At 43.5% G+C, this 26462-nt stretch overlaps 1 protein-coding gene across 11 annotated transcripts in view; it reads left to right on the forward strand.

The window, feature by feature from the left end:
* Nucleotides 1-26462, forward strand: part of BICRA (BRD4 interacting chromatin remodeling complex associated protein) — a 107269-nt gene that overhangs the window by 71280 nt on the left and 9527 nt on the right. For 5 of the 11 annotated variants that reach the window (XM_083626714.1, XM_083626720.1, XM_083626711.1 and 2 more), the window contains 7 exons: nt 9152-9197; nt 10502-10544; nt 11008-11073; nt 12562-14568; nt 15986-16312; nt 22211-22918; nt 23612-23939. In XM_083626714.1, the coding sequence (XP_083482840.1) occupies nt 9157-9197; nt 10502-10544; nt 11008-11073; nt 12562-14568; nt 15986-16312; nt 22211-22918; nt 23612-23939 (3520 nt within the window). In that variant the 5' untranslated portion in view covers nt 9152-9156. Of the gene's footprint in view, nt 1-9151; nt 9198-10501; nt 10545-11007; nt 11074-12561; nt 14569-15985; nt 16313-22210; nt 22919-23611; nt 23940-26462 lie in introns of those variants that run through there. The other 6 variants (XM_083626717.1, XM_083626719.1, XM_083626718.1 and 3 more) reach the window with 3 other exon arrangements.

Here is a 26462-nt window from a genome sequence, read left to right on the forward strand (position 1 = left end):
CCATCCGGGCCTGGAGATTTGCCTAGTTGCATGTTCTGAATGGCACCTTCAATTTCCTGTGAGGTTATTGTAGAGTTCAAGATTGATCTTTTATCTTGAGTTATTTTTGATAGTCCATTTATCTTTAAAAATTGATCTATCTCTGATTCTTTCTGGGGCCCCTGTGCATACAGTTCTTTGAAGTATCTGTGGAAACACTTCCTAATTTCTTCTGGTTTCTGTACTATCCTTCCATCAATCTCTAGATTTGTTATCGTATTTAGCTTTTGTCTTTTTTTCAGCTGCCAAGCTAGCAGCTTTCCACATTTATTTGCTGATTCAAAGGATCTTTGCTTCATCTGTTTTATTTTCCATTCAATCTCCTGATTGATCAATTTTGAGTATTCTGCTTGGTGGAATTTAATTTCTCTCAGCACCTCCTTGGACTTTGGTTTGGTTCTCAGTTTTTTCTCTCCTTGGTGTATTTTCTCCAGTATTTTGTCCTTCTTTCCTTTCCAGAGTTTTTTCTTAATTATATTCTGTTGTATCAGAAACCCTCTCATAACAGCTTTGCTTGCATCCCAAATCGTTCTTTTTTCAACTGTAGTATTCAGATTTATCTCAAAATAATCCTTTAATGTTTTTTGGGCCTTTTTCACAATCTCTTGATCTCTTAGTAGTGTGTCATTCATTCTCCATCTGAAGGAACCGGGTTGAGTTAATCTAAGTTCTATTTTCAAGGCGTTGTGGTCGGAGCATGTTTTTGGGCAGATTTCCACCTTTTTAGTCTTAGGTGCCAGCCCCCTGGAAGTCCAGATTTGGTCGATCCTTGACCAGGACAGGTGGGCCTCAGAGAAAAAAGTTCCTTCTTTACCTAGGGGGTTCTTTGTCCTCCATATGTCGATCAAATCCAGATTGTCAGTCAATTCGAAAAAAGTTTTAGGCAGTCTGCCGTCTGATGTTAAGTTCTGGTTGTAAGACTTATCCATATGTGTAGACACCACTCCATTCATATCTCCCATCATTATGATGTTAGCATAATCCAGATAGTCCAGCAGCGTCTCATGCAGCTTCTTGAAAAATTCTAATTTCCCGTCATTTGGGGCATAAATTCCTAATATCAATATTTTTTCTCCTTGGGTTTGAATTTCAATTGCCAAAATTCTTCCTTGTTCATCCTTAAATAAAAATTTAGGTGTCAGGCTCTCCTTGGCATAAATCACCACTCCTCTTTTCTTTACTTTGTCAGACGAAATAAATTCTTGGCCTAGTCTTTTATTAACCAAAACCTTCCTGTGGAGCCTGGTCACATGGGTTTCTTGTAAGCAAATAATGTCCAATTGTTCTTTCTTCAATATGTGAAATAACCTCCTTCTTTTCTCCGGGGAATTTCCGCCATTTATATTCCAACTGAGTAGCCGCAGAGACATCCTGAACTATTCTGCCACACCTAGAGCGGTGTGTCTTCTTTCTCCTCTGGTTCCGAAGGTGCAGGTGTTGCTCCACCTGGGTTGAGTATAGGCCAATTAGCTGCTGCTTCTTTTTGGAGATCTTCTCCGTGGTCGTGCAGGAACTTTTGTAGGTCCTCTGGTGATCTTATTTTAACCTTCTTCTGTTTGTAAGTAAATGATAGCCCTTGTGGGAACTCCCACCTATAAGGAATTGTGTTGAGTCTCAGCAACTTAGCCAATTCTGAATAGGTGGCTCTCAAGTCCAATAACTGTTTAGGAATATCTCGGTAAATTTCCACCCTTTTCTCTTGTATCACAATTGAGTTTTTGAAATGTAGGCCTAGTATTTTGTCTCTCTCTTCCCTTGATCTCAAAGCTATTAAGCAGTCTCTGGACCTGTCTTTTCTTACTAATCTTCCCAACCGAAAAGCCGATACAATTTTGAAATCACTTTCTTCTTTTAAGTCCCAGAACTTTGTAAACTCTGTTGTCAAAAGTCCAATCAGATCTTCTTGTTCAAATTCTGGGACTGCCCTTAGCCTGAGGTTGGTCTCGCGATTTTTCAATTCCACCAACGAGAGATAGGTTTGTTGGTCCCCTATCTGTTTATGGAGAGGCTTGACTTCCGCTTTAACTTCCTCGACTTCTTTTTTAGCTGATGTTGCAATTTGAGCGGCTTCCCCTGCCAGTTTACGATTCTCTTCTGTTGCTCCTTGCAATTTTTCAATTGCTAGGTTATGTTGGGAAACCTGATCTGTCAATTTCTGGATCGAGGATGTTGCTTGATCAATTTTTATTGATTGGTTATCAATTTTTTGATTTATTGCTGACAATTGTTCCAAAACTTGTTTCAGTATTCCCTCAGCTCCTCCTGCTGCCATATCTTCCTCTTCAGATCTTTCAGGCTTTTCGGTTTCTACTTTTTGTGTCGCAAGCACAGCTGGAACTGATAATCTACGTCCCTGAGTTAAAGTTGTTTGCAAAAGCTGTGCTTGCTTTTTTGCTTTCTCTTTCTCCTTAGCTTCTTTAGCTTTGGCTGCTCTTGTCTTTCCTGTGCCACTCATCAGTCAATGTTCAAGGTCAAATGTTGTAGTCCCATGGGAAAGGCAAGCCCAAAATTAAAAACAGTCTATTGAGAGAAGATAAACAGAAAAACTTTTCCCAGGCCTCTATATTCCCAATGTCCTCTAGGGGGAGTGCCACCAAAGTTTTAGTAAGAAGAAGATAACTTTTCCGCCATTAAAGTCCCTTTGTTCCAACTTTAAAAACAATTTTAAAGGCAAATTAGTTCCAGCACACTAAGAAAAAAGTCCTGCAGGGCACTTTTAAACATGTAACAAAGTTCCAGCAAGGTGCCTGCAATTGTATCCACTTCAGCTAAGTAAGCTCAAAATTACACTCTCCAGTTACAAAAGTATCTGGAAGTTTGCAACAGTTCCGCAGTTTAAACAACTTTACCCGGCCACCCGGGAATTTGGGGTTAGAATCTTCCCTTGCCCCTTGGGGGACCGCTCCAGGTCAAATTTATGCTGTATTTATTCTTTAAAAGGAAAATTCAAGTGTGCACGAAAGTCCCAGTTTAAAGCTTTAAAGCTTCCCTGTTCACAGCGCTTTCCGCTCTTTAGACCGTCTGCTTTGATCTTGAAGGCAGTGCCGGAAGACGGACTTCCTCTTTCTCGTCTCCCGTTTTTAGCCAAATTTTCCAAATTAATTTGTAGGATCTTGGGTCCTTACTCACGGGTTTGATGTTTCAGCCCGATGTTTCTTGGAAGAAAGGTCAGCGCTCATCCGTGACAGCCGCGCGGCTTCGCCTCCGCAGAAAGAGCGATGAACCCACAGCACCGCTCCCCCTCCTTCACTCCGGAGCCCCTTACGGGGTTCCTTTTGTGATTTCGGGGTCGCTCCAGGTGCCCGCCGGGTCCCACGGCCACGGACTCACTCTGCCCGTGGTTTATCTTGATGGGTTGCCGCTGCGCCGTCGCGAACAACCCTTTTCTGCGGTGCCCCTCTTCAGAGCTCGAAGAGGTCCGCCATCACGGTTTCGCGCCGCCTCCGGAAGTCCTCCATTGCATTTAAACTTCTAAATAACATTTCCCAGCGATCTATTCCCTTACCACTCCCCCATGTGAACTATCTTGTTTGTTTCATTTGTATCTCATGCTTCCTCCAAGGAGCTCAGGGCAGCATATATGGAATTTTCTTACTTTTTATCTTTGCAACTTCCCCATGAGGTTGGCTGAACTGAGAGAGAGTGATTTGCCCAAGGCTATCCATTGAGATTTCTTCTGTTCTATAAGCTGGTCATTGAGCTTGTTCTATTTCTAGCAGTAGTGACTAATCTATGCCCTTCTCCCAGATGTTGTTGGACCAACTCCCATAATCCCTGATTTATTGGCCATGCTGGCTTGGGCTGATGGGAGTTGGAGTCCAACAATCTGGTGGAACCACAAGCTAGCCACCTCAATTTGCATAATGTGTTTTCTCTTTTATGTATATAGCTTGCTACCATCCTTTTCAGGTTATGTGACCTTTCGATTCGTTCCTTGGTTCAGATTTCTATTAAAGTGGTTTGTGGGAGTTTGAGCTGAGGCCTGACAGTTAACCTGGAAAGTGTTCATGATGTTCTATGAGAACATTTCACAAGAGGAAGATGATAATACTAGATTAATGACTTTTGAGCCTTGCAATTCTTTTACGTTATCGGAATGGTGCAGCTCAAGCCAACAATAGCACTGACTTAGTTTCACTGCTCCATTAACATGAAATCTCTGCTTAGGTGGGATTCCCCACAAGATGGGAGAAGGGAGCTTGGCTTCAGTGGACCATGTGGTCATGGATTCCTCAGCAAAATATCTCTCCCTTTTACACAGCAGCTCCTCCAGTCACCTTGTTTTATTTTGCCCGCTGTGAGTTGTAGTGGCCAGAAGCAGCGGCATTTCGGAGCCTTCCAAAAGGCTATGCAGGACAGAGATGGAACTCAACAGGCTGGCAGTGTAGGAAGCCTAAGGCAAATTAGTTGTGGCAGCAGGAGCAAAGGCGCTATTGCAATATGTTACTTGGAGAAGAGGGGTAAAGAGAGGACAGTATGTGGATCTGTTTGGTGCAGCCTGGAAGGATAACAGGAAAGCTTTCCTGTGCATTGTAGGGACCAGTATGCAGCGTGGCTGTCTGCCGCATGGATTTTTACGCAAAACAACTTTGGTGGTACACTTTTATTCTGTTTTTTATAACTTCCATATTTTACCATTGGGGAAAAGCTTGTAAAAGTTATTGTCTGTTGCAAGAAGGCTTATGGCGTATGTGATATGCTAGTGCTGTCCGAGTTCTTTAGGATTTGAAAGGGCTTTTTGCAGTCTTCCAGTTAGTGAAACAGAGAATCAAAAAATTTGGGCTACTTGAATAGCCAGCCAGAATGCGTGGTCACCCTAACCCTGTCATTCTCCCAGCTTGAGGAGGCATTGGATCTTTACTCTGATGTTGCACTGAGCTTTGCTGTTCAGCACAGGTCATGAAGAATTCTCTCTGAGCTCAGAGGGAAAGTGGGAGTTTGTCCCTGTTAGGCTGCAATTCACAGGTACTCCTGCTGCAATGACAATCCTGTGCTCTCCTCACTAACTCCTAGCGTAGAAGGGCAGGGCTTTTCATGCTCACCACGTGGTGGAGAGACAGTTTCTCCATGGCAAGCAAATATGTGGACTCCCGAGTGAAACCATTTTTAAAGTTTCTTTCTGCAGCATCCAGGAGGAGGAGCTGTGATCTGTTGATTTACTAAGTGGACATCTCTCTCCATGCCTTTTGAATAAATGCAACCTATCAAGCTGCCATTTTTATAGATTATTATTATTTATTTTTTTTGCAAATAAGTCTTTTTCAGGAAACAGGAAAGTTAATATTCCTCTAGGGATGGCATGGATTCTTTGACCATGCAAAGCTCTGAAAATCCAAGCTACAGAATTTAGAGGAATTTCTCTCTACACCTTCCAACTATGAAATACCTGTGGCCTTCTGATAATGTTACTCATTCACTAGAGATTGCAGGGAGGGAAGGTATAGATATATGTTGTATTTCTCAATAATAATACCTGGGATTTTCAAAATCTTTGTCAAAATGATCTTTGTAACAAAGGGTTGTGCATAGCTTACAGGAAGTACAATAGGAATGGAACATATTTGCTGTTTGTGTGCTTATAAAATAAAGCAAAAATCTATGCTATGAGGCAGGCCTCCTTGGCTAACTTAACCCTCCGAGGCCCATAACAAGTGTACCCATCTGCTCCCCTCCCTGCATGAGCCTGCCCAAGAGCCACACCCCTCCCCAGCTATGCACCCCATCAGTGTTTTTGCCTGGCTGGAATGTGTCCTTAAGGCTCTGATAATGACTTTTGGTTTTCTGGATAGAGAGGTGTGTGTGTAAAAACTAGTCTATGGTAAAATTTACACTAACTACTGTCGGCTATTTGCAGTTTAGTAGCGCAGAGAGCTTGCTGGGGAGACCATGCATTAAAAAGGGACTCAAAAATAACTTAAACAAGCTTTTAATTACAAAAACAAAAACTCCTTTTACACTAAATACATCAACAAACAAACATGATCCAACCACCAACCCATCCCCCAGGGTAATGGGAGAGCTAGGTGCTGCTCCTTATATACTACACCCAATTGCTGACACAACTTAATCAATACAACTCAGCAGCACCTGCTATGTTTCACAGCTGTAAAGCTGGGTCTCGTTATCTTGCTCTGGCCCTTGCTCTGGCCCCTTAAAGACATACACATTGGGTGGAACAATGATGAACCTTTACATTTAAAGAAACCATTCAACAATTACTACATCCACTTTTGCCTCTAGCCACAGCCACCACTGGCATGTGGCTCCCAGAAGGTTGCCCAGTGGGGAATGTGGCCCTTGAGCTGAAAAATATTTCTGACCTCATTCCAACATCCCAGAAAACCTCAACTGCCCATGATGCCCCATGGCCCATGTCCTGCAAGCCCAGAATGTCTTGCCTGCACACTGTTAACTGTGTTCCAGTAAACATCGCTGCCAAATGAAGTGTGAACCAACTCTTGATTAGATTACTAAACGGGTCCTGCTGGTAAGATTTTGACTTCAACACTCCAAGGCACAGAGCTGTCAATAAAATGTGAATGTTTCATTTAGAACATGCACATAGCATTGATGGTCATCTGTTTATATCTCTGTGTCCAAATGCAGACAGTGGGAAAGGCTTTACTTTACTTTACTTTTTGAATTTGGGTCCATTCCCATGGAAGCATCCCACTGCTACCTGCCTTTGTCACTTGCAAAACAGCCTATATAGTAAATCCTGGCTTTGGTTCTACAGTCTTGAGTAGCTCAAGCTAGCAAGTTGTTGCACTCACAACAGTTTGCTGCTAGGAAACCTGAGGTCTCAGAACCTGAAGAATCATTGAGAGAGTTGAGCAGTCCCTCCTGTATATGGTCGGACAGTAATTTATGGGGAGTAATTAAGCACATTCAATAGAAGTGTGTTTAACTGAATGCTCTAGGTTTTTTTCCCTCTTGCACTTTCACCGAACGAAAAATCTGTCTTTCAGCTCTGCTGAAACGCAGGGATTTGTTTTCTGTTGCTTTCCTGGCCTGCATCCAGCCAGTGTTGTTCAAATTCAGAGACGTCCCAGCAATTCTGTTATGTGTTTACAGCCGTCTCCATTGGGGAACTACCATGTGGTCACCATGCATGCTGGAGAGCATGTTTGCTATGCTATATGCTTGGATATCAGCTGCTCTTGTACTCTGCTAGTCAGCTCACTCAGTGCTAAAAGGATATTGGATCCAGTGATCAGACTTGAATGGGCCTGTTGCATAGTTGCATTGATTCTCTGCAGAGCTCTGAGTGGTTGGGAATTCCCAAGGAAACCCGGAAGGTCCTTTCTGGAACTGACAGAAAAGATGCTCACTAAACAGGAAAACCCACTCGATCTGTGACCCCCCCCCCCCCTCTCTCTCTCACACACACACACACTTATTTTACTCTTTTTAAATGCAGAAATTGTGTTTCTGCTTACATGAAGAGCGTTGAGCTTATAAGCAAGGGGTTTCTTTTTCCCTGTCCCCAGTCCTGTTTAACTTGGATGGGCAAAGCTGGCAACAGCAAATGATTCATGCTTCTCAAATACTTGATACCAGCAGCAGAAATACGCCCACCCCCAGGAAAGAATCCAAAGGAATCATTTGAAGAAAAGATCACCAAGCCTCTTCTGTGATATAGTTGCACTTCTTCAGTTTCCTTCTGCAAATCCAGGAAATATCCAAATGAATTTTGCACAAAGTGTCTCTTGAGCCCTTAGCCTCTTGACAACCAAAGCTGTTAACCTGCAGATTATTCAAAATTGTACAGATTTTCTAAATTTGCTAGTCAGATTTTCAGTGTGAGAGTTGAATTCACATTTTAATGCAAGATTGGGCATCTCTTTGGTAGTAAATAAATACAAATTATCTTCAGCGGCCAAACGTTAACTGTTAAACACTTAGTATCATTGCAAGTTACCTATCAAATGTCACCAGATACTAAATACTAGAAAACCACTGTCAAATATTGAAATAAAATGTTATCCCGCATCAAATATCCATTTTAAATACTCCACAAACAGTGTTAGAAACTGAGATATGAAAGCTAGGAGCTAAATGGCATCTTAAACCTAGGTTATGGGCATAGCAACGGAATGTCTAGGTGTTCTTTTTTATAACAAGAATACAAAGCTGAAAATGAAGAAACTGCAGCTAAAATATTATGTTCATTTTTCATATGGTCTAGTCCTTCCCCTGCTCACCCCCTAATATTCTTAAGAGGGTCTCTTCTCCAGTCTTCAGAGATTAGATGAAAGTGGGGAGGCAGAAAAAAGGTCCTCCTTTCCTTCCATTCTGCAGTTTTAATCTGAAATCTTAGGCGCAGTACTGCATCCAGAGCTCAGAAACTGCTTGCTCTAATGAAATTCCCTGTCGCAAAATGCCCCTAGAACAATGGAAGTTTCAAACACTGTTCACAAATATTTGAGCATTTAGAGAATATTTGCTGTTGTCAACATTTACAAAGGAGGATTGTGAGAAACAAGGGTGGTTTTTTTAAAAAGCTCTGTTCAAAACCATGCTTGTCAGTTGTGCTAAAACAAGAGTTCCTTGAGAGAAGTTCAGCTGGGAGATCAAAGCTTGACCAGCAGAATTACCTGATAGACTTAATTCTTCCTATTTTATTCCATAACTCAAGTAAATTGAATAAAGAATATATCTATGACTTCTTAATATGTGTCGGGAGTGTTAATGGAGTGTGGTGGATTGTTTTCTTTGCTTGCTATGCTAATATCCCAACATGCTAACATTGGTATCCAAAAAAACATTGCATTGGTTCTGTAGCAAAGACCAGCAATAGGCTTGGGACTAGACTTTCCATAGAGATGTTGGGTGCTAATGCACTTAACAAAATATGGGGATACAGTTAATGCTTGGATGTAGTTTCAGCTCCAGAGAGTGGTGAATGTCAGAAGCAGGATTAGAACATTCTCAGTTTGCAGTTCAAGGTTAAGGCCAAGTGCCCAAGCGCTTCCAAAATCTTGGAGCCAGAATTACATGGACTGGGAAGGAAGTGTTTGCAGAACTGGGGGCTCGGTGCCAAAGGAGCACTTCACTAGCATGTCACATGTCGTTACATGATCATAACACATTCTCTAACCTTTCCTTTCAGTTGACATGGATGATGAAGATGGCCGGTGCTTGCTAGATGTAATTTGGTAAGTATTTTCCCTTTGCCCATGAAAAGCGTGTTCTCTCTTGTGGCAAAAGGGTTTCAGAAACGGAACATTCCATTACAGATTTTTTTGTTCTCTAGCTTAGCAAGTGCTGCACCTTTCAACCACGCTTGGTTCAAAATCTTGGAGCCCCTCTACGTGACTGCTGCCTTGACAACTGTTGCTGCCTGTCTTTGGTGGAACACATGCCGCTTGGCCTGTTCTTGATCTTTATAGAGGATGCGCAGCTAGAACCAGAAGCTATCTCATTAAATCTGGCAGTCAGAGCTGCATGAGGCTTCCCCAGAAAGAGAAAGTTGCTGTTACAGAACAATTGACAAGAGAAATGATGTTTTAGACCACGGATGGGGAGCTTCCACCCCATGAGCCAAATTAGGCTGATGAGGCCATTTCCCCCCAGCCGCACCAACTTATGGGATGGGAGCCTCTCCCTACTGAAAGCAGGCAGAAATCTTAGTAGCTGCGGCTTGAATTCAAGCTGACGCTAGAAAGGAAAGGTTTAAAGTACAATTATTGAGCATGATCCTGCCTTTTTTTCCTTTATAGTTCTCACCCGTTGTCATATTGGAAGGTGGGCAGACCTGTGCATGGAGGGTGGGCCAGTTTTCTGGATCTTGCCTACCAATCAGATCCAGTTCCTCAACCCTGTATTGGACAGTAGATAGGTTTCTTACAGCCACAGACCAATGTAAGTTTATAAATAACATAATAAGGAAACCCAAGGGGGAGCCAATAAGGGGGAGCCAAGAGAAAAATTAATTTAAGATCTGCTTGAGACATAGTTGTCAACTTTTCCCTTTTCTTGCAAGGAATCCTATTTGGAATAAGGGAATTTCCCTTAAAAAAAGGGAAAAGTTGACAGCTATGGCTTGAGACCAGGAAAAAAAAATGGCTACCAGTTCAGTAACGTAAGAAGAAGAATTACTTAAAAAGTAAGAATTTCAGTGGGCCTTCCACTGGGTCTTGCAAGTTTCAGATAGCCTTGGGCCAATAATACTTAGCACTGACATATGATAACCATTAAATTCTGTTCTATAACACCATGTAAATAGATTTTAGACATGGCTTGGTTATTAAGATCCTGAATAGAAAGGGAATACAAATGCGTTTGAGGACAGAAGAAGTGGAACCAAAACCAAGAAACCATTGGAATCCGCCACCCACCCCCACCACATACTGATAAGGATAGGTATAGGCTCATTTGTCTGTTTTGGTACATAAATAACAGCATAGCCCTTTACATGTTTACTTGTAAGTAAATTTCCTATGTCATTTCTCCCCCCTAGTGATCCTCAGGCATTGAACGATTTTTTACATGGATCTGAAAAGGTGAGGACTTGCTCTTCTGTGTGTTTCTTTAAATGCTTATGTTGATGCATGACTAATTAACAAATCAAAAAGCCTCCAACTTAAGTTACCTTTGGCTTGTATGTCTACAATGAAAGAAGTGACACAGAGAACAGAGGTGGTGCCAATCCTAGAAATGAAATGCAGAGGGCACTGTTCTGCCAGTTGTTTTCTCTGAGACCTTTGAGGAATGAAGAATAAATGCAGTTAGAAAAAGACTTAGTAGTTACCTATGACAATTTACTTAATTTCTAATTCAAAGCAAAACCATTCCACCAAGTTCCTAGGAAGAAACCAAGCCACTGAAAGGAAGTTACCCAGTGCCTTGGTCCGTGAATGAAGTGGTGCCCCTTTGTTTTTCCATTTCGTGTCAGCCTGACTCCTTGAACACTGTCAAGCTTAAATTTACATTCACATACAGTAATTTAAATCTTTTAAATTACAGATTGACAGTGATGATCTCTTGGACAACACAGGAGATGCAGCCAGTGCCTTCTTTGAGGGTGCTGGGGTATGTATTTTTCACCTCATTTTTACAGCACAGTTTATATCACTTTTAGAAACATCATGTCCTTTCTTTTACACATTTATCATTTTCATAATGCTCAATGCATGATGAAGCTATACAAGTTGTAATGTTACATTTCCACCATGGTGAGCACACACAATAGCAAAAAAAAAAGGCAAACTGAACATAGGAAGGCGAACAGGCTCTGTTAATGTCTTAGACACCTGATTAAATGGTTAAAATGCCACAGAAAGGCAATAAGCAATGTGTCATCCTGGTTGCGTTCCCTTTATTGTTAAACAGAAGTGTATATAGGTGTTTGTACAAGGAGGCAGAGTAAGAGCAAAACTGATAGGAGTGGAAACCTCATTTCTCTCATGTCATCAGAAAAAAATCTGCATGTTCTACATTTGATTCTGAGCCTGGCGTTTGTACGTGTGTTATAACGGAACAGTCAAAATAATTGAAAAATATATTTTACTTTAGCCAGTTTCTACAGAAAATGCAGAGGCTGAGGTGTCAAAGAAAGAGGGATCAGTGTAAGGAAAATTGTCCTAGAGACTCTTCATAGCCCTGTGTGATATTCCATATGTAGCTTCAAGAGTGATTTGATTTCACCCACACAGTTATTGGCACTGGGCACAATGGATGGTAGCAGCGCAGTGCTAGGATTTGTGTGATCAGCCCACATTTATTTTGAACCATTTGCTTGGAATGTTGGTTGTCTCTGGGTCTCACATTTGCTGTTGTCTTGCTGTCCTCTTCTGTCCCGATGCTTTGTTCTGCTCTGTGGGGAGGGCCTGATCACGGTGATCAGCTTAGTAAAGGTTGGAGGGTTGCAAAAGCTTGGGAAAGATTTCTTTCAGAATGAGGTCAAGAACTTCCATTTGTGTGCCTTGGGAACCTGGATACTGAAGTGCTTTTGTCTTATACCAGATGTTTTGTTGCAAGGTCTGATATAAGACAGAAAATGCTTACCACCCTTTGTCCAGCATAACCAGCAGTCAATAGGGTATGTGTGCACTGTAATAATGTATATTAAGGGCTGGTCTAGGGAAATCTATGGTTGCATCTCCTAACTCCACCCCCCACACCTTTTTGCTTAAAAGCCCTTTGGCAAGGAAGGCTAATTTGGATTAGTGTCACTGAGGAGGGTTTTAAAAAAAAATCTACTCCTGCACTGTTTTCCAGCTTAAATTGCCTTCATCAAAGTGGTCTAGCTTTGTGGAGGGACAAGTACTTGCATGTGTGTGCTTTTTCACTTCTGTGGCTAACAGCAATTGGGAGGGCAGTTTAAATTTGAGAAGTAGCATGGAGGAAGGAGTTAAACCGTGTCGAATTTGGCCCAAAAAAATTAAAACCAAGAAAATGGTGCTGTTCCATAACACCTAGAAAAAAGGTATAAACTGTTGAGCACAGAAAAATATAAAAATTTCTATCACTGAAAGCTTACTTTTTTCTCTGTGTGCTTAATCTTCACTCTTTTTTTAGCTGCACGTACAAGAAACCTCTGGCAATCATCTGAGCACTGAACAGAGCCAGCCCACAACAAGTGTTGACTTAGACTTCCTGGAAGATGACATCCTGGGGTCACCTTCAGGGGGCGGGGCCAACCTACAGAACTCAGACCAGCCCTGTGACATTCTCCAGCAGAGCCTGCAGGAGGCAAACATCACGGAGCAGACTCTGGAGGCAGAGGCAGAACTGGATCTGGGGTCTTTTCAGCTCCCTACGCTTCAGCCAGTTGTCCACACTGCCTCTGATGTCACACCACAGATTTTCTCTGGTGGAGCTGACCTTATTGGCCTGCAGCAACCTGCAGTCTTGACTCATCAAGCATTGGTGCAGCAGTCAGTTGGAGCCGATGTTGTCAACAAAGCCATCAGCGTGCAACCTTTTCTCCAGCAAGTTGGCTTGGGAAATGTCACCATACAGCCCATTTCCAACCTTCAAGGGTTGCCAAATGGGAGTCCCAGTGGAGCACTGGGCATTGGGCAGATTCAAGTGGTTGGCCAGCAAGTGATGGCGATTAACCAATCCGCTCAGCAGATCATCGCTAAGCAAGTTCAGTCTTCCCAAGTGGCCACCATGCCAGTTGGAAGTTACATCACTCAGACAGCAGCAGAACAGCAACAGGTCACCCTTACTTCGGCTGGGGTGTCTCCCCAGAATGCAGGCCTTGTCATCCAGAAGAACCTCCCAGCAGTAGCCACAACAACACTGAATGGAAGCTCCATGTTTGGGAGTGTATCTGCTACACAGGGCTCCCAGCCTCTGACAGTCACGTCAAACTTGAGCAGCCCGCTGGTACAGGCCCAAAACGTGATCATTCACCGGACGCCCACACCAATTCAACCCAAACCCCCAGGAGTCCTCCAGCAGAAGTTGTATCAGATCACCCCTAAAACATTTTGCCCCAACAATGCTACCCTTACCATCCAGAACGAGGCTGCCCTCCAGCAACAGAAGGCCCAGCAGAACCTAACATTTATGGCAGGCAAGGCTGGGCAAAATGTGGTGCTCTCTGGATTCCCCCCGGGTCTGCCTGCCAACATGTTCAAGCAGCCCCCGCCACAGCAACAGGCCCTTAGCAAACCCATGAGTGTCCACTTGCTGAATCAAGGCAGCAGTATTGTTATCCCAGCACAGCATGTCCCCCAGGCAATGCTACAGGGTCAAAACCAGTTCCTTCTCCCGGGACAGCTCACCGGCACTTCGGCGGTCCAGATTCCCCAACAGCTGTCAGCCTTGCAGGCTAATATGGGTGGCCAGATCTTAACCACCTCGCATCCTAGTGGGCAAACTCACATCATCACCAGCCAAGGGCCTGGCGGGCAGCTAATAACGAATCAAGCGCTGCCTGCCCAAATCCTCACCAATCAAAACCTGGCAAGCCAACTAAACCTGGGGCAGGTACTGACGTCGCAGAATGCACACGGCACTGCCCACATTCTCTCTGCTCCTATCCAGTTGCAACCTGGACAGGTTGGCCAGCCGACACTCTTCCAGATGCCTGTCTCTCTGGCCGGTAGCCTGACAACTCAGAGTCAGCCCACCATCACAGCCTCCCTGGCCAGCAGTGCCATTAATCAGACAGGTCAGACTGTTATCCAAGGAGTCACCCTGCCTAACCAAGTGGCTATGTTGAATGCCACCGAGAACCTCAACCAAACTGTGACCATCCAAGCACCCCCTAGTGCCAGCAGCCAGAGCCCAGGTCTCATTCAGCCACAGCCGACCTCCAGCACCAACCTGCTGCCAAGCAGCGACCAAGCCAACATATTAACCGTCCAGTCCACTTCCCAGTCCTCGGCTCCTTCCCAGCTTCAGCTGAATGTACAGCAGCAAACTCCGCCGCCTCAGCAGCCAGCACAGCTACCCGTGACTTCGCAGCCCAGTCCCAGCTTGGTGGCATCTAGTCCTGAAAAGATTATCTTGGGCCAGGCAGCTGCTGGAACCATCATCTCCCAGGATTCTATGCAGATGTTCCTGCAGCAGGCAAGTGAAAGGTTTCCTAGAATTACGGCTAGTTTGGTTAGTTTGTTCTCTCTGTCCATGCATGTTCCAGCTTATTAAGGAAATATTACCTGATAAGGTCAAGGAAGTTGTGTGGCCATGACTCCATGAAATCATCAAAGCTTTGAAAAACCAAAACCAGACAGGCTTCTTGACCTCATGATAGCTAAGCGGTCAAGAAGATGTCTGCTAAAAGCTGGGGGTGAGCCAGAGTTAGTAGAAGGTTGGGATGATCTTCCAGTCATTAAAGAGCAGAGTTTTCAATGTCCTGCACTGCTCTGTAGTCCTCAGCCCTTGCTCTCTTCCAATACTTCTCTCCTTGCAGCCCCCCCACCCCAATTCAGCAACCTCTACAAAACAGAGTTTCTCCCAATAGGTGATGCAGCTTAAGTAGGTTTATGTCAGTTTCCTAATATTCACATATGATAAATTGTTATGATAAAATTCAAATTTCCCAGCTGTAGAACTAAGATGGAGTAATCACTGCGGACATCTAGCCCCATTCCACCCCAAAGAATAACAATATGGGTGTTTGTTTGTTTGTTTCCACCTGAATCAAATTTCCAGTTTGGCTGCTCACAGGAAGGCAGGAGAACAGTTTGTGTGTTTTTGCTATTCATGTGGCACAATTGTGAACTAAAGGTAAAGGGACCCCTGACTGTTAGGTCCAATTGCAGATGACTCTAGGGGTGCGGCGCTCATCTCTCTTTATTGGCCAAGGGAGCCGGCGTACAGTTTCCGGGTCATGTGGCCAGCATGACTAAGCTGCTTCTGGCAAGCCAGAGCAGCGCATGGAAATGCCATTTACCTTCCCGCCGAAGTGGTACCTATTTATCTACTTGCACTTTGACGTGCTTTTGAACTGCTAGGTTGGCAGGAGCTGGGACCAAGCAACGGGAGCTCACCCCATTGCAGGGATTCGAACTGCCGACCTTCTGATCGGCAAGCCCTAGGCTCTGTGGTTTAGACCACAGCACCACCCGCGAAGTAGTAGTGAAGATAATTCTGTGATTAAAAATAGTATTCTGCAAGTGGGCCCAGACCCCTGTTTGAATGTGAAGTATAGGTTATATGGCTTCCATTGACTGTGAGCCTCATATATCACAAAGGAGCTTGCTTGCTTCCTTCTTTGCCCTAAAAGCAAATTCTTTGAAACTTGGCGTCAGGCATGACCTTCTGCATATTCTTTATTTTTGTGTCTTTCACATTACGAGTTGCCGAGAGGGAAAGTGGGGGCTCTGAAACCAGAATTTAGGATGCAATTCTAAGGCCGTGTCTGCTTGGGGGAGCGGGACTCAGATCATGTGCATACAGAGTAATCAGCATTGACAAAAAGTGGGTGGTAGAAGCAGGTAGTTATCATAAATGTGGTCCATGCTAAATCTCTTGGAAATTTCAGAAGGATCGGAGCCAGCAGCAGCAGCAGCAACAGCAACAGCAGCAGCAATTTTATTCACCAGCCCTGAAAATGCAGCAGGAGAGCAGTATGAACGAATCCACAGTACCTCCCCACCTGCCTATGCCTCTGCCCATCTACAGCATAGCCACCACCGCCCTCAGCACCACAAGCAGTGTCCCAGCCTCGGTGATAGTCAGCAGCAGCGTAGGCGCAGCCCTGCAGCCGCCTGCCAGCCGAGAGCTGAGCCAGAACCACAACCTGCCGCCGGTGGAGTCCAAAGTACCTCAGTTCTCAGCCGGCCCTTCCCAGCAGGCAATGGCTTGCCAGGTAGCCCCTTACCTGTTTGCAAATCCACAAAGTCGCCTCGCTTTGGCCTGTCCTCCTGCCTTGAGCCCTTCTGTCTAACATGTCTGGCCATTCTTAGTCTTCCCTTCAGCTTCTTGCTTTCTCCTGCACATTCTCTGTGCATAATGCGTACACACACACACACAGAAATATTAGCATCTCATTTCGGTTCGCGCTTGCATTCTCCCACACTTCAAAACAAAGGCAAGGCTTGGGTGTTGGTGGTGACACAATTTTGAAAATAGCAATGAAGTCTCCCCCTTGTGGAAGTTGGTGAACAATACAGGAGGAATGAATATTTACATTAGTGTAGTTCCCTCCTGCCTAGCAACTAGGAGGACCACTGACCGTTGCATGTAAGGTTATCGTGTGTGTGTGTGTTCATTTTTGCTGTGCCTTTAGCAATATCCTGACATGCAGAAATGAGACATATGAAAGAAAGTGACAGAAAAAGCTTTGCTTAGTTCATTTCTTCAGGCCAGGCTGGGGGGGCAGGGAGCACTACCTACTTGTTAGTGCACTAATTAATATCTTTAATACTGGTGTACTTCCATGGAGTAGTCAGTTTGATCCTGAACTCAGACACACAAATACTAGGGAGCGACACAGAGGTATGGATGACACACTGAGATGTAGACGTAGCATCCCCCCCCCCTTTTAGGTTACCGCAGAAACGCTAAAAAGAAAGAAAATGGTTATTCGTTTAAAAATTAAACAACTGAAACATTATTTGGAACTTTTCCTAAGCACAATCATAAATTATAATCTCTATATTTTATATTTTCCAAACTTGTTTTAGTCTCCCATAAATAGTATTGTGAACCATGCAAATATTACTATGGCACCACCTATATCTGCAAAGAATGGATCTAAGTTTTAAAACATGCACCTTCCTTGCCTCTATGGTGAATATTTTGAAGGTTTATATACAGTTCTGGATTCCTCTCTTCTGACCAGTAAAGCTCGGTAAAACTGGCATGGAATCTAGCTTTCTTATAACAAGAAGCAATCACATCCTCTTTAATGCTCCACCCTTGCTCTTTTAAATAAAATAATAATTTGTTCTGCTTTGTTTTTTGTTTTTAAAGATATTTATTGTGATTTTACAAAAACATAAGTTTACAAAATAGAAAGAAGTCACATAGAAAGAAAAAGATACAAAAAAGAAAACATAGAAAAATACATAAAAAAGAAAAAAGAGGAATAAAAATACAAAATTGACCTCCTCACACCTCCCCTTTTTGTATTCCCATTTAAATAATCAAATCAGCAAATCCTTACCCTCTTTCGTTTATCTTAACTCTATATCTTAACATATTATAACTCTATATTTTCATCCATTTATCAATTCATTTTTGCATATTCTTATTAACTTTGTTGCTAATGCCACTTATTTTCCGTCCAACATCATTTTAACATTCATTAATTTTACAGTGTTTCTGAAGGTAGTCTTTAAATTTCTTCCAGTCTTCTTCTACCAACTCTTCTCCCAGGTCTCGGATTCTGCCAGTCATTTCCGCCAATTCCATATAATCCATCACCTTCATCTGCCACTCTTCCAGGGTGGGTAACTCTTGTGTCTTCCAATACTTTGCAATAAATATTCTTGCTGCTGTTGTTGCATACATAAAAAAAGTTCTATTCTTCTTTGGCACCAATTGGCCGACTATGCCCAGGAGAAAGGCCTCTGGTTTCTTCAGGAAGGTATATTTAAATACCTTTTTCATTTCATTATATATCATCTCCCAGAAAGCCTTAATCTTTGGGCACGTCCACCAAAGGTGAAAGAATGTACCTTCATTTTCTTTACATTTCCAACATTTATTATCTGGGCAAATGATATATTTTTGCAAGCTTGACTGGTGTCATGTACCACCTGTAAATCATTTTCATAATATTCTCTCTTAAGGCATTACATGCCGTAAATTTCATACCGGTGGTCCACAACTGTTCCCAGTCAGCAAACATAATGTTGTGACCAATATCTTGTGCCCATTTGATCATAGCAGATTTAACCGTTTCATCCTGCGTATTCAATTTTAACAGCAAGTTATACATTCTTGAAAGTATCTTAGTTTTGGGATCTAACAGTTTTGTTTCCAATTTTGATTTTTCCACCTGGAAGCCAATTTTTTTATCCAAATTATAGGCCTCTCTTATTTGATAATAATGAAGCCAGTCTCGCACTTTATCTTTTAATTTCTCAAAACTCTGCAATTCCAATTTGCCTCCTTCTTGTTCCAATATTTCCCAATATTTCGGCCATTTGGCCTCCATATTGAGCTTTTTCTGAGCCTTCGCTTCCATTGGTGACAACCACCTTGGGGTTTTATTTTCCAGTAAATTTTTGTATCTTATCCAGACATTAAACAATGCTTTCCTGACAATATGGTTTTTAAATGCTTTATGTGCTTTAACCTTGTCGTACCACAAATATGCATGCCATCCAAAAACGTTGTTAAAACCTTCTAGGTCCAAAATGTCTGTGTTCTCAAGAAGCAGCCAGTCTTTCAACCAGCAGAATGCTGCTGATTCATAATAAAGTTTAAGGTCTGGCAGCGCAAATCCACCTCTTTCCTTTGCGTCAGTTAATATTTTAAATTTTATTCTAGGCTTCTTGCCCTGCCAGACAAATCTGGAAATGTCTCTCTGCCACTTCTTGAAACAATCCATCTTGTCCAAAATTTGCAATGATTGAAACAGAAATAACATTTTTGGCAATACATTCATCTTTATAGCTGCAATTCGACCCAACAGGGAAAGCTTCAAATTTGACCATATTTCCAAATCTTTTTTCACTTCTATCCAACATTTCTCATAGTTATCTTTAAATAAATAAATAAATATTCAGCAAAACCTCCAGAACCGAAATAAAAAGCAATGGGGAAATTGGGCAGCCTTGTCGTGTCCCTTTCTCTATCTTAAATTCCTCTGTCATCACATTATTAACTATTAACTTAGCCTTTTGTTCTGAGTAAATTGCACTTATACCATTTTCAAACCCTTGGCCCACCCCCATTCCCTGAAGATTTTTCTTCATAAAATTCCAAGAAATATTATCAAAAACTTTTTCCGCATCTATAAAAATTAAAACTGCTTTCGTATTGATGTTCACTTGCAGCTTCTCCAAAATGTTAATTATATTCCTCGTATTGTCAGACAGATGTCTACCTGGGAGAAAGCCGGCTTGATCTTTATGTATCTCTTCGACTAGTACCTTTTTTAATCTATTAGCTAAGATATCAGCAAAAATTTTGTAATCCACATTAAGCAGGGATATGGGGCGGTAGTTCTTAAGTTGTGTCTTTTCAGACTCAGTTTTTGGTATAAGTGTAATGTAAGCTTCCTTCCACGACTCTGGCGCCTTTTTCCCCTCCAAAATTTCATTACAGACCTCCTTTAGTGGCTGAATTAACCAATCTTTCAAAGATCTATAGTATTTGGAGGTTAGACCATCCGGCCCTGGAGATTTACCCAACTGCATGTTCTGAATGGCACCTTCAACCTCCTGTTCTGTAATTTTGTGATTCAACATTATCCTATTTTCTTGAGAGATTTTTTGTAATCCATTTGTTCTTAAAAATTGGTCTAAATCAGTCTCTTTCTGTGGCCCTTGTGTATATAATTGTTTAAAATATCTCTGGAAGCACTTTCTAATCTCCAATGGATTCTGTATGTTCTTTCCTTCCACATCCAAATTTGTAATGGTGTTTAATTTTTGTCTTTTTTTCATCTGCCAGGCTAGCAGTTTCCCGCATTTATTAGCCGATTCAAATGTCTTTTGTCTCATCTGCTTAATTTTCCATTCTACTTCCTGATTTATCATTTTCATGTATTGTACTTGATATAGCTTTATTTCTCTCAGAATCTCTTGCGACTTTGGTTTCGCTCTTAATTTCTTCTCTCCTTCTTTTATTTTTTCCAAGATTTTATCTTTTTTCTCATTTTGAGTTCTCTTCTTTATTGCGTTCTGTTGAATCAGAAACCCTCTCATGACCGCTTTGCTTGCGTCCCAGATTACTCTTTTTTCAACCGTGGTATTCAAATTTATCTCAAAATAATCTCTCAAGATTTTTTGGGCCTTCTTGGTAACCTCTTGATCTCTAAATAAGGTGTCATTCATCCTCCATCTGAAGGAACCGATTGGTGTTAGGTTTCATCTCCATCTTCACCGCATTATGGTCGGAGCAAGTTTTTGGGCAAATTTCCACTTTTCGAGTCTTAGGTGCCAGTCCTCTAGTTATCCATATTTGGTCAATTCTTGTCCATGTCATTTTGGCTTCAGAGAAGAATGTTCCTTCTCTTCCAAGGGGGTTCTTAGTTCTCCAGATGTCAATCAAGTCCATATTGTCAGTCAGTTCAAAAAAGGTTTTTGGTAGTCTGCCATCTTTGGTAGTCTGCCATCTTTAGTTACAACCTGTCTCTGCGACTTATCCATATTTGTAGATACCACTCCATTCATATCTCCCATCATGATAATGTTGTAGTCCATGTAGTCATGTAGTCAAGCAAGTTCTGCTTTGGAAAAAAGCAACAGATAGAGGGAAACAATCTGCATTTACTGATGGTGGATGGTTTAGTTCACAAAGAGCTTTACTTACCTCTTTCATTATGCCCAAATTAAGAACAAGAAAAAAGGAAAGATGGAAATGGCATTATGGCCTTTCTATAGCATAAAGAAAGACCATTGGTTCCTTTCCTGAAGGAATTTACAATCCAAGGGATGGGCACATCTGATTTCAGGCAGATTATGTTTTTATTTTTTTAGCACATGGGTGAACACACAACAATCCAGAAATAGGCAGACACCTCTAGGATCGGCCAAAGGCTTTCCCCCTCTTGCTGATCCTGTTGCCAGACTGTGGCCATCGCCTGTTTGTCTCTTTTCCCTGTTGCTGCTCTTGCTTGCTTCCCTGTCGATCCTAACTAACCCTGAGAGGTGGTGGTTCTGCTGCTGCTGCTGCCTTTTCTTGCTTTTCTTCCCGTCTTCTCCTCTGTCCCTCCAGAGCTGTGCACTGCACTTGTGGTATGTTGCCATCTCCTACCAGAATGCGTATCGCTTTCCTTCCTGTATATATTGTTCTTTAAGCAGAGAAAAGTATTACTTGCAAATTGAGTGTCATAAATTCTACTTGCCTGTTAGTAATGTTGAAAATACTGTAGTGCAAGCTGTACAGGAGTTAGTAGAGGACTTGCTACTCTGTAGGGGTGCCCTAGGCAGGCTGGAGAAGTGGCATTTAATACAACAGAACCCAGGGAGATTTTGTTGCCCAAGAGAGGGTGACTGGGCAGATTGAAAGGGTGGGGTGTGTATTTGTCTAATGGGAATTAGAAGACATGAACACCCTTCTCCCTGTTCCCCAAAATATTGAAAGAAGCCAGCTTCTTCCTGCCTTCCTTAGGATAAGATTTTTGAGATAAGCTTTTTGTTTAGCCATTTGACATTTTAAGAAACACTTTTTGGTACCTTCCTTGTATTTATTTCTCCGTTGCCTTGGTCACTATGGTTTAAAAGGCAAAATCTTTTCAAGCAACATCTTTTACAGCCAAGCTTTGCAAACAAGCCGAGGCAGTGAAATAAATTTGGCAGGTACCTACCAGTATTCCCAGTGGGACAGCATGAGAATCTGACACCGTGCCCCAGAAAGCTTCCCCTCCTGTTTCAGGGTCTCTCACAGTGTGAACTGATGATGAAGGGAAGGAGGAAACAAGTGGCCTCATTGACTCACGAAGCTGGCAATTGCGAGCTTTGAACTTAATAATTCTTGGCTGCTTCTGCTGGATTGTGGTGCCTAGGCACCTCAAGAGTATCTTCACAAGAGACTTCTAACCCAGTTTATTCTTTCCTTTCTTTCTCCCCACCCCAACTCCTTTTTTCAGTTGCCTTCAGGGCAGCAGAAACTTCCCGGAGCCTCCCCATCCCATTCACTACCTCATCCTTCCGTGGGGGAGAGCCCCCAGCTCCAGCCCACACACCTCTCACAGATGCAGTCCCCACACCAGTCCCGCCCTCCGTCTCAGCCTCAGCCACTGTCCCGGCCACCGTCCCGGCCTCACTCGAGGCCTCCTTCCCAACCACAGACTTTGTCCAGGCCTCCTTCCGAGCCCCTGTCCCGGTCCTGCACCCCCCAGACCCAGATGCAGAATCTGTATGTGATTCAGAATCAGATTGCTTCCTCTCCTCACGGTCCCAACCAGCATCCTCTGCGGCCCCCCTCGCAGCCTCAGGTATCATTCCAAGCACCACAGGCCCAGCCAGAGGGGCAGCCTCAGCTGGCAACCCCTCCACATCTGCAGCTACAGGTCCAGCTTGCTCCACAGCTCCAGCCGCAGGCCGAATCCCAAGTGCAGGCCCGGCTACAGCCCCAGATTCAGGCTGCATCTGAGGTGCAGCACACCCATTCCCCCCATTTCCAGCTCCAGTTCTCTGCCCAGGGCCCCATCAAGCCCCCCACCCCGACCCAGGCGCTTCATCTGACGCCGGAGCAGCAGAGGAGTTTTCAGATGGTTCCGAATCAGTTCCAGGCTCTTTCTGCAATTCCAGCACCCATACCTCAGCAGAAGCAGTTAATGGATCGGTTTCAGCAGGTAAAGCAACCACATGCCATAGAAATTGGTGGAAAAGGGAATCGGGTTAATTGTGAAGCCCTCTCACTGCGACAAAATGATTCCATCAGTACAAAATAGAGTGGTATGGCCTCGGCTTATTCATTACGTTTATGGGCAATCTGCTGTACCAAGGAGACCCCAGCCACCAGGCCTGCCTCAAAGACACTCTTTGCACACACCCCTTCCAAATACCCATTCCATTTCAAATATGGGCAGCCCCCCAGCCAATATTGTCTTGTTTTTCCATTCAGAATTTTTTTCTTAACAGCTGGATGCCTACCCACCAAAATGCTCTTTGAAAACTTTACAGGAACTCATCCTTGAGCATGGCCTACTTGGCCATGGATACGCAGGACGAACCAACTATTTAAATGCCACCACCAGATGTCAGAGCTCTAAGGTCTATGCTCTTACTGCCTGTGGGTGCTTCTAGCCACCAGGAGGCCAGGCAGTTCCCTGTGCTGATAAAAGGCCAGCTCTTGCCTTTGACTTCTCCACCAGTTAAAAACAGACATCAGTGTCTCTTAAGTGTGAGGGCCTTATATTGAGCACCTTAAGCAAAGAAGATGGAAAGGAAGTTGCAGTAGGAAAGAGCTTTTAACATAATTTGGCACGCTCACGGTGTTGCCAGTGGCTTTCGTGGGTTATTCTCTGCCTTTTTATTCTATGCAGATGCCCCAGGGGATTATTCTACAAACGAAGCAGCCAACTTCCACTAGCCAAGCACCGCCTGTGCTGAGCCAGTTCAGCAGCCAGCCCTCCTCAGTCTTGGTTAGCAGCCAAGGACAGCAGGTCACAGTATCAACAAGCCAGGCACCACCAGTTCACAGCCACGCTCCTGTGCCTGCCACCGTTCAGCCTTCCAATGCAGTTTCGAGCAAGGCGGCTCCAGTGCTTGAAAAGGGGCAGGTCCAGAGAGGAGGAGGAGGAGGGCAGCCTGCACAACCTACTTCACTCCTCCAGCAACAAACACCTGTGTTGGTCAAATCGGCATCAATATGTACGTTGATAAAACGCTGTTTTGTGTATGCTTGTGGGGTTGAATTTGGGGGAGAGGAGGACTGCATTGTTCTGTCAATCTTTCCGAGTGTTGCTGCTTGTCTTTTGCTCCATATGTTTGTGTATATCTGCCTGTTGGTAAATAGTTTCTTTTCCCCTCTGCCGTTCACTCTTCGAACCATGTGCGTGCATGCATCTGTCTGTATGTGTAGTCCAGTGTAGAAAGCAAAGGGAATATGTGCAAGCTTTGCAGAAGATAATGGCTTTTTGAGACAACTGACTAGTGTGAGAAACTGCAGAGTAAAAGTTGCAGTGTTCAGCTTCATGCAAAATGGGGTGCTTTTTCATCCCCGGTTGTTAGGACTGGCCTTGCTACAAGGCAAGTAGAGGTGCCCACATCAGGTACTGCAGCCCACCTTCCTGTCCCTTGCAGTTGCTGAGGGTTTTTCCTAGGTTTTGAGAAGAGGGTTCATGCCACAACGACACAGGAAATGAGTTGTTGATGGCAGGCGACACGGTCAATAATTATTCCCAATGCCAATAATAGCCAATGTATATAAATGAATGAATACGGCACTGGTATCTGTGCATTCCACAAAAAAGATTTAAGCCACCCCAAATCAGATATCCATACCTCCAGGAAAGTGTCCTCTATCATATGGCATAGAATTGAGTGCAGATCAATTCTTTGCTTTGGAATCAATGATCTGTCAAACATTTGGAGTGGCTCAAAGCTTATTGTGGGGGAGCACACAGCCAGTTTCCTCCCACCTTGGCAATTGCAGGCATCACCTCACTTACGCAGGAGTTACATTTCGGAACTGTATATGTTGTCCTGTGCTTTTTGCATATGCATTGTTATCTGCCCAGAGATCAGCTTATAAAAGGCAAGATATAACACTCATAAACACACACGTGTATATATATTATATATGTCACTAAGTTCTGTGAGGAGAAGGAAAAAGAGAGACTCCGGAGTAATTGCCCTTTCTATTACCCAGAAACTGGAATAAACTACTACTGACCCTTTATATTTTTTCCTCTCCGAAATTAAGATCCCAATCAATTCCTCATGCAAGTTTGCTCCAACTTGGATGGGTTTTTAAGACACGTATTTGAATTTTTGTGGGCTTTTAAGGTTTTGATGCCTTATCTCCCAAATCACGAGAGATAGAAACTTGTCCCCCCTCCACACACACTTTTTAAAAAGCAAGAATCCTGTTACACCCCCTCCCCTTCCACACATGAAAGTCCAGATTCCATGTGGAATTCTGCCTGCCTGCCATGGCCAGGGGAAAGAAGGCTTCCATTGTTTTTTTCCCCAGATTGATTGAAAAACCAAACAAGATCTGATTTAGCAACATTATTCCCCCCCCCCCGCCCGTTGCTCTCAATTTTCCCTGCAGTATTCTTCCCCCTGCTCTTCCACATAAGATTCAAACATCTAGCCCTTTCTCCGTTATTGTGCTCATTAAAGATTCCTTGGCACATTTCCTGAGAGCAGGAATGTTAGCCCTGCTGGCCTGGCTAACCTCCAATATGAATAATGGCCTTCTCCCAATCCCTTGCAATGGAAGGGCAGAAACTCTTTGCTTTCTTCACTGAACTGGTGGAGCAATCAAAGGGTTGGCTTTGGACGCAAGAGCTAGGATGGCCAGCTACGGAATGTCAGGGACTGCTGTAGTCTCCAGACATCCTTCAGGATGGTCGGTATCCATTTCTAAAAATGCTGCCTTTTAGGGGTAAGGGCTTTACGTTTATGTACTTGGGAGTAGCCTGGTCATAATCAAGGGGGAGAAAAGAACATTAGGAGTCAGACAGACTCTTTCAGAAGCCAGCTTGGATGGAAAAAGAAGTTGAAAGTGCCAGCAAGGGGAGATAGCCTGTTCTTGCTGATATGCTCTGGTATCTTATCTTCTCCCTTCCGTTTCCTCCTGGCAGTGGTTAAATGAGAGGAGCCAGGCCTTAAATCACCCTAGAAAATTAAACCTCGTTTCTATGTTTGGCTTCTGGTTGCAAGGGTAGGGGAGAAGGTGGCTACCAAGTTCCGCCCATGATTGCAAACATTGTGTTTGTGGGGAGAGGGAGAAAAGCTTGCTCCCACAATCTTCAGTCCATCCACTCATAGAATAGAATCATAGAATCATAGAGTTGGAAGAGACCACAAGGGCCATCGAGTCCAACCCCCTGCCAAGCAGGAAACACCATCAGAGCACTCCTGACATATGGTTGTCAAGCCTCTGCTTAAAGACCTCCAAAGAAGGAGACTCCACCACACTCCTTGGCAGCAAATTCCACTGTCGAACAGCTCTTACTGTCAGGAAGTTCTTCCTAATGTTTAGGTGGAATCTTCTTTCTTGTAGTTTGGATCCATTGCTCCGTGTCCGCTTCTCTGGAGCAGCAGAAAACAACCTTTCTCCCTCCTCTATGTGACATCCTTTTATATATTTGAACATGGCTATCATATCACCCCTTAACCTCCTCTTCTCCAGGCTAAACATGCCCAGCTCCCGTAGCCGTTCCT

This window comes from Podarcis filfolensis, assembly GCF_964270895.1.
Source record: "Podarcis filfolensis genome assembly, chromosome: 8".
Taxonomy (NCBI): domain Eukaryota; kingdom Metazoa; phylum Chordata; class Lepidosauria; order Squamata; family Lacertidae; genus Podarcis; species Podarcis filfolensis.